The 8,637-nt window shown below is 40.5% G+C and overlaps 1 protein-coding gene across 1 annotated transcript in view; it reads left to right on the top strand.

Moving 5' to 3' along the window:
* Positions 1–8,637, top strand: part of STARD9 (StAR related lipid transfer domain containing 9) — a 109,286-nt gene that overhangs the window by 38,996 nt on the left and 61,653 nt on the right. Inside the window, exons 4-7 of the mRNA XM_070424385.1 lie at positions 4,275–4,391; positions 5,484–5,516; positions 5,602–5,663; positions 8,189–8,301. Coding sequence (XP_070280486.1) covers positions 4,275–4,391; positions 5,484–5,516; positions 5,602–5,663; positions 8,189–8,301 — 325 coding nt within the window. The remainder of the gene's footprint in view (positions 1–4,274; positions 4,392–5,483; positions 5,517–5,601; positions 5,664–8,188; positions 8,302–8,637) is intronic.

Below are 8,637 nucleotides of genomic sequence, written 5' to 3'. Positions count from 1 at the left end.
GTACATGCCCTTGACCGGAATCGAACCTGGGACCTTTCAATCCGCAGGCCGACGCTCTATCCACTGAGCCAAACCGGTTTTGGCAATCTTTAAGAACAAAACACATTGAACATCTTTCCAGAAAGTCTTTGCAGGAGGACCTATACCCATAATAGAAATATGGCACTCATTTCTGACAGTGACATGAAATCAATCATTTCCGTACTGTTGGAAGGACATATTGTAAAGTATGTGGTTATATGCAATCAAACTGCAGAAATACTCCTGATTGAGGAGTTTTCACTTTACTACAGTGATATAAAAACCAGCAGTTTTACACTAAGATTTTTAAAGAATAGACAAAAATATAGAACTAAGCCTTTGGTTCCAAAATGGGAAAGTTCCATGATACATAAGTCATATCTCATTTACTTTAAAAATATTTTAAAATAAAGGTTATGGGGACTTTATTCATAAACAACAGGGTGAAGAGCTATATACATGAAATGAGTCATATAAAGTAAAATGAAGTGCAAATAAAAGCACTGGTACTGTAAGACATTCTGGAATGGTTGTTTAATAAGGGTATTATTCATATGATCTGTAGCAAGTGTGATTTTATTTTTCAAAAGAAAAGAAAAAATGTGTTTTCTTACCATTTTTGTTTCTTTTATTTAAGCACTTTATTGCTTTATTCTGTATCTGCGAAGTAATCTGCAATCTTTGTTCTTTTTAAATTTTGGTTTGTTAAAAAATTGCCAAATAGACGTGCTTCAGATATATAGTTGGTACCTATATTTTTTATTTTATTGCCTCATGTTCTTGTAAGTCAATCTTAATTGACTGGTGATTGTAAACCTTGCTGAGTATCTTTTCTAATAAAACAAAAGCAAATTACATTTAGCTTCAAAAATAAAAATAAAAATAAATAAAAGGCTATGGGTTAGATTCCCGGTCAGGACACATGCCCAGGTTGTGGTTTTGATCCTCAGTAGGGGGTGTGCAGGAGCCAGCCTATCGATGTTCTGCTTTCACAGTGATATTTCTCTTTCTCTCTCTCCCTTCCTCTCTCTCTAAAAATCAATAAACTAGTCTTAAAAGAAAAAAACCCTACTAAACAGCAATGCATGAGAGTTCCAGTTGCTCCCATCCATGTTAACATTTGGTGTTGTCAGTGTATTGGATTTTGGTCATTCTAATAAGTAGGTGGTTGTATCTCCTTGTTTTAATTTGTAACCCTAATGATGTATGATGTTGGACATCTTTTGATATACTTATTTAACATTTCTGTATCTTTGGTGATGTATCTGTAGAGATCTTTTGCACATATTTTAATTGGGTTTTTCATTTTCTTATTGTTAAGTTTTAAGAGTTCTTTGTATATTTTGGATAGCAGTCTTTTATCAGATGTGTTTTTTGCAAATACTTTCTCCCAATGTATGGCTTGTCTTCTCATTCTTTTAAGAACTTTTTTTTTTTTTAAATTCTTACTCCTGGATTCAGTTGCCCTTAGGAAATGGGTATTGGCAAGGCTTTTGGTTTTGTCTTCAGGTGTTGGGAGTCCCGATACAACAGCATCCAGTGGGTTGTCCCCTAGCTAGTTAGTACTTAAGAAGACTGGAAGTACTCTGTTACATATAGTTAATCTGTCTATTTAACACTTCTGTCTACTTATACTCCAGAGAAAAAAGTCACACTGCCCATCTCTCCCCCTGAACTGGATAGTCTAGCTTTAGATTACCTATTGGTGACTTATTTTAGCTTTCAAACTGTTCTTGATATTCACATTGAGCTGTTTCCATTGCTTTATTATATTACCATGGTGAGAGTAGACCATGGTGTCATCTGGCCCTGTGTACTCTATCTAGGCCTGTGCTTTTTCCTGGAACTTATGCTGAGCTAGCATCCCAGTTCTTGAAGAAGGGTAGCTATATCTTAACAGTTTCCACCAATTCAAAGTTTGGAGTCTACTGGTTTTGCCTATTGACATCTTTTACTCTTGAGTGAAAATGGTATCTTCAAAGATGTTTTTTATAAAACCTCCATGCAATTATTTGAATTTGGGTAAAGGCATGGACACAGTAACATTTTGTTGTTTTCTTTTTAAAATTAAATCTTTATTATTGAAAGTATTACATATATTCCCTCCCCAGCATTGGGCCCTTATTTTGTTGTTTTCTTCACAATCCACTGAGCTGAGTCTATTGAGTGTGTGTGAGTGGTGGGAAGAAAGAGCATTTGCAGTAGATGTGGCCTGGCTCTGGCTGCACCTCTGTTCCCACTTACTGCTGGGGCACTACAAAGGAAGGTTGAGTTTTGTGGAACATTTTCCAGCTAGTAAATGGATGACAGCCAACTGAAATGGTCTGATGAAGAGAAACGACCCCTCCTTCAATCCCTGGGAATTTAACCCAGACAGATGTCAGGAGTCAAAAGGAACCCTGCCAGATTCTTAGTTTTGCTAATACATATAGGAGTGGATGACTGGCGAGGGAGAAGGACAGAGCTAGGAGGGAGATTGGGGAGGGGTGGGAATGGTACAAGGCCTCAGTCTTTCACTACTTCCTGGGTACTTTTGGCCTCTATCTGAATATTAGAAACAAAACACTCAGTTCACTGGCCAGAAGCCTAACTGCAGCTGCTAAAACATAGAATAGGGCAGTGTAGCCTTGAGTCAGCAACCTCTGTCTTTGTCCTGTTGCCCCTAGTTATGTGTATTATCTCACTTAATCTTCATAACAAACCTGTGATAGCAATATAAAATACCCACTTTTCAGGTAAAGAAACTGAGACTTACAAAGTTTAAGTAACTTGCTCAGGATCACACAGCTCTGAACCATGAAAGCCACGTTCTAATTTGGAACATATCAAGCCATTCACAGAATTAAAGGGAAAGTTGAAAAATGGGCAGGAAGCCATGGAATCCTAGGCAGCGGGGAAGCCAGGCATAGCCATATCACAGACTGGTCTGATTTGGTCATCACACTTGGCACTTGTACCACAGTTTGTTCAAGGTGCAGTGCTCTTGGGCTCTTGATTCCACCATGGAGAATTTACTCACAATTCCTCCGTTTTGGTGTCATTCTCTCAAAATCCAAGTTGGAACACCCAATTGGCTGGCCTTATTTCACATGTTGGTGGTCTGCCTGCCAGGAGGCAGAAAGGAGTCTCTGGCCTGTTTGACTTCTCTCGTGGAGGGTTGGGTCCTGCTTCCCACGAAGACTGACACAATCAGAGAGTCCCCCAAATAGGAAGAGTATTAGGGTGCTGAGCAGCAATAACACAAAGGGTAGATGTCCACCATAGAGTCTCAGGGTGCAGATCTCCGTGTGGCACCCTGCTGAGGACCTGTCGAACTGGGGAGCTGTGTCTTCCCTGTAAACCAGGCTATATTTCCTGAGATCAGGGTCTGCCTAACAGAGTGCAACAGAACTTTCAAGTACTATACAAAATACTGTATGTGGGTTTTCATGTGAGGACCTCTGGCTGTTTCTGATTCACTAAAACTGACCGCCACAGAGATGAGTGACCAGCAGAACCAGCCAGCTGTTAGGATCAATCTAAGGAGGGAGCATGTGGAAGAGATCCATAGGGGAAACTCTCTAATTTCTGGTCTTAACTGATCCTCACTGTGGTGTCCTGAGACCCTGAATTTGTATACATTCTGGGAAATTTTTATTGTAGCTTTCCTGACTGACTATATGAAACATTTTCTACAGTGGGAAGGAAAAAGAATCAATGCACATGGTCTTTCTTAAGTGATTTGCTTGAATGTCTTTGAATTAAGATTAGGGACCATAGATATCTATTTTTTATCCTCACCCGAGGATATTTTCCTTTAGTTTTTAGAGAGAGTGGAAGAGAGAGGGAAAGACAGAGAGAAATATTGATATCAGAGAAACGCATCGATTGGTTGCCTCCTGCACATTGGGGAGGAGCCTGTAACTGAGGTACATGCCCTTGACCGGAATCGAACCCAGAACTCTTCAGTCCTCAAGTTTGACGCTGTATCCATTGAGCAAACTGGGTAAGGCCCATATCTATTTTGTAACTTCATCATCTAGCATTGTGCCCAGCATACAGTAAGCACCTAAAAAGTATTTGGATGAATGAATGAATGAATTTTCCTTAGCAGTCTTTTTTTCTGAAACTGAATTGATTCTTGTGAAATGGTGGAGAATGTATAGTCATGCAGGTTTGAAACATTTTGCAAAATTTTTAGATTAAAAAATAATTCTAAGTCTGCTATAGGAAAAAGGACCACAGTGACATGCTTTTTACTTGTGTTTTTACAGGTGTTCCAGGATTTAGGGACTGAAGTACTAAATGGAGCTGCCAAAGGCTATAACATCTGCCTTTTTGCCTACGGACAGACAGGCTCTGGGAAGACATACACCATGCTGGGGACCCCAGTGAGTATTGCAATTGGAATGAGATTATCTTCCTAATGGCACAGCAAGTCTGAATCTCGAATGGTCCTAACCACTGAGAGAGAGAATGTGAGTTTCATAATCAGTCAACTTTAACAAGATTTAATGGGCCCTCTTCTGTATTAGCCAGTAGGTTTCTCAGCCCTTTAATTGAAGGGTAAACTTTGAATAATTAGCTCTGTTTATTAAACCCCGAAGAACCTTAGAATTTTACAACTCTCTTTGATGAAGCAGACCTTGTCAGTCCTTCTGAATTTCTCATATCATTGATAAGACCCAGCCTGAGTCTTAAGTGCTGGCTGGGACTGAGCAGAAATGAGGCTACATGTGTTTGACCTGAGTGTTAGAAAGAAGCAGGAGAAACAACTATTGGGATGGGAGCTTTCTAAAGTATGTAGGACTTATGAGAGCCTTCTTTTATCATGGAAAATTAGAAGGGTAGAGTTCCTTAAGAATACCTCTGTATTTTAGAGTTAGAAGTCTGCTGCTGAGGTAAACTGGTGGAGCAGTGACAGCACTAACATTCTTTAGAACACTATTCCTCCTGAAAGATTATCCTTACTGCCTTGGGCTCAGCTCATGCTCACTATGTCCATGTTTATTGTGATTTTATATATTTGAAGTTAAAAGAAGAAAATGCCCATCAAATCAGGGGTATAAAGCCTTTAACCTGAGTACAGGTTAGCACTAGATCCAAGATTAAAAGAGAAGTCACTTCTCTCTAAATGTGTGTTTTGAGCACACCTGTATCTATTTTTCCTGGGCGTAGCAACAGGAGGTAGGTTTTGGGAGGAAACACCATGAGAAAGTGGGTTGATCCAAGAAGGAAGAAACTTCATTTCACAAAAGCAGGTATTTCTTCCTTCTTGGGCTGGTGATCTGCCTCTCATCTGGTGCCTTCCTCCTGAGAGCACTGCGAATAGCGTCTTCGCCACAGTACCAGTGAAACTCCTTGGAGTGAACAGGCCAGCACAAGGAGCCATGTGCCTGTCCTCCTGCTGACAGCTCCTGGGTGTTGGGCGAGGAGCATCAACGAGAGTGAACAATAATGCTTTCCTTCCTTCTGTTCTCCAGGCCTCTGTCGGGCTGACGCCGCGGATATGTGAGGTATAGATTCTCTTTTGACTGGATCCTCTCAAAGTAGGTCTCCTTTGTACACTCCAGTGAAATTCCAACCCTCTGGTTCATGCAGGGTCTCTTCGTCAGGGAGAAAGAATGTGCCCCACCGCCTTCCTCCTGTCGGATAAAAGTTAGGTAAGAACCTGCCAGGCTCTGGGGCCTCATGTTCTTCTATTTCCACTCCGAATTCTGACATGTTCAGCTGTTCTCTTTGCTTCCAGAGTCTTCCAGAAGAATGGAGGAACGCCATAGCAGAAATATCTTGCAGTATAGGAAGATGGGAAACGTACTTAGGTCTTTGGGTTGTAGAAAACTTAATTCCTTTCCTGAGGCTTAACAAGCAGGTGTCTCCTTTGTACCAGTTTGCCATGACGGTCTGGTTTCCTTTCCTTCACTCTCTGTCCAATTTCATATTAGCTTTTAGACCAGTGGTTCTCAACCTTGGCTGCACATTAGAATCACCTGGGAATCTTTTTAAAATCCTGATTTCTGGGCCTCATCCTCCAGAAATTCTGTTTCTTTGTTACTAATGTTGTGGCCCCACCCCATAACAAAGAAACAGAATTTCCGGAGGATGGGGCCCAGAAATCAGGATTTTAAAAAGATTCCCAGGTGATTCTAATGTGCAGCCAAGGTTGTGAACCACTGTTTTAAACTTTCTCCTCCAGCCCCCACTGTGTTGTTCTCCAGGTCAGTCATTTCCACACTCTCGTTCCCAGACTGACTGGTGCTGGCTGCTCCAAGATGAAGTTTTAACCAGTTTATAGTGAAAATGTTGACCAATTGCCCTTAGTTCTCTGTATTCTTTTTTTGTGTTGTTCAATTTTTTTTTTAATCCTATATAATAAAAGGGTAATAGCAAATTGTCCCCTCAACCAAGAGTTTGACCAGAATTCGACCAGGGGACAGGGCCGGCCCACCAACCGCCCAGGGCTCCCCACATCCCCCGGCTGGCCCTACCTGATTGACCCTGATTGGGGTGGGCTGGCCGGACCCCACCCATGGGCAAATTCGTGCACCAGGCCTCTAGTTGAGATGTAATTTGTAAACCATAAAATTCATGCTTTTAAAGTATACAGTTTAGTGACTTTTCCTGATATTTGCAAAGTTGTCCAGCCATCATCACTATCTATTCCAGAACATTTTTATCATTCCCAAAAGAGAAAATGTTCATTTTAAAAATTAAATTATTGAGAACATTATTTTTACCTTTTTAAGTTTGTAAAAATTTGCAAACCCATGTGCTTGTGTGTATGTGTATAAACATATATATGTATATTAAAAGTCTTATTGTCCATGAAGTCTGGGAACCACTATTCTAAGAGACATTTAGGGTTCTTGTGTCTAAATATGAGAAGGTTAAGGAGAATAATTGATCAGGAGAGTGTGCATGGAGCCTTTTTTTGACGGTTGACTCCATAGGCAAGCATCTGGGTTCTGGTGAGGAAGGCCTTTCTGTGGAAAGTGTGCTTTCTTGTGTATCAATATCTTTACTTATTTTAATAATTAGTCATAGCTGTTACTATTTTTAAAATGATTAACATGCCAGTAGATTCCTACAAGATAGAGCATATCTTAAACAGAATCCCCATATATAAAACAGGTAAAATGAGAATTGTCCTACTGAAGTTAGGGGTAGGGACCAAACCCTGATCACAAGCTTCCTTCATTGCTCAGGAGTGGCCCTTGAGATGCCTTCATAGAATGAGAGAGCTCAAAGATCACATTTGAAAACCACTTCACCAAACAAGCTCGTAGACTTTGTGCTGTGGCGGCCTGAGCAGGGGGCATGCTGGTGGCAGCATACCCTAAAACAGTGATTCCCAAAGTGGGCGCTACCACCCCCTGGTGGGCGCTGCAGCGATCCAGGGGGGGGCGGTGATGGCCACAGGTGCATTTGTTTTAACTTTTTTTGTATTACCTTTCTATTCTGAATTCAATAAATAGTTTCATAATTTCAAACTTCAATGTTTCTAATTTAACACCTTTCTTTACTATATTTTACGAAAAAGGTAGAAACATTAATACATATATCTTTCTGTTTAATTGCTATTAAAATTAAAAAAAAATTAATTTCCAGGGGGCGCTGAGTAATATTTTTTCTGGAAAGGGGGCGGTAGGCCAAATAAGTTTGAGAACCACTGCCCTAAAACCATGCTGAAATAGCCTCTTGAAGGTGAAACTTGAATCAGTACTGACTTTATGCTGAAATGTGCGAAACTGAAACTGAAGTGTTGATATCCAGTGCTGAAAACCCTGTTGTACACATGTAGAAAGAGACTCAAGGGGGAACCTGGTGTGATCAAGGTCTTAGAGGGTCAGGGATGGAACTAGAACAAGAGCTAGGACCTTCTGATTGTTGGTTTGGTGTTTTTTTCCCACTTATTTGAAAATCTAATCATGTTGCTTTCCTCCAAAATCTAATTAAAATTTTTTTTTTATTTACTGATTAGACAGAGAGAGAATCTATTTGTTGTTCCACTTATTTATGCATTCATTGGTTGATTCTTGTATGTGCCCTGACCAAGGATTGAACCCGAAATCTTGGCATATTGATTATAACCAACTGAGTTACCCTGCCAGGGCCTCAAAGTTTAATTTTGAAAACATGTTACCATCTTTCAAAATCTAACTATGTGCCTTTTTCCTCATGTCTCTAGTTTTCTGGAAATCTATAATGAACGAGTGAGGGATCTGTTGAAGCCATCTGATCAAAAAAAATCCTATACCCTGCGGGTCAGGGAGCACCCAGAGATGGGGCCCTATGTTCAAGGTGAGCCACTGTGGTCCTGGAGGTCTGAGACCAAACCAGAGCGAGGGAAACCCTCCTAATGGTCATTCATTCAGTCAACAGTTGTATAATGATTACTTACTCTGAACAGCTACTGTACTAGATGCAGGGTATGTACTGATACATAGAAAAGAAAGTCCTCTTCTCATGGGCAAGCTTATACTTTTGTGGGCATGAATCAGAAAACAGCACTTAATTACAAGCTGTGATGAAGGCTAATGAAAAAATAAATGGATGTAGTGGTGTGGGTAAGTGGTATGGGAAAAGGTGAGGTCTGCGGTGTCAGATCTAGCAGGGCCCGGCTGGTTCCTAGGCCAG

The sequence above is a fragment of the Myotis yumanensis genome, unplaced genomic scaffold (assembly GCF_028538775.1).
Source record: "Myotis yumanensis isolate MYYU_CA2020_CCGP unplaced genomic scaffold, mMyoYum1.0.hap1 SCAF_1, whole genome shotgun sequence".
NCBI lineage: Eukaryota > Metazoa > Chordata > Mammalia > Chiroptera > Vespertilionidae > Myotis > Myotis yumanensis.
Note: the sequence above shows the minus strand (reverse complement) of the source record. Positions and strands in the feature narration are given on the sequence as shown.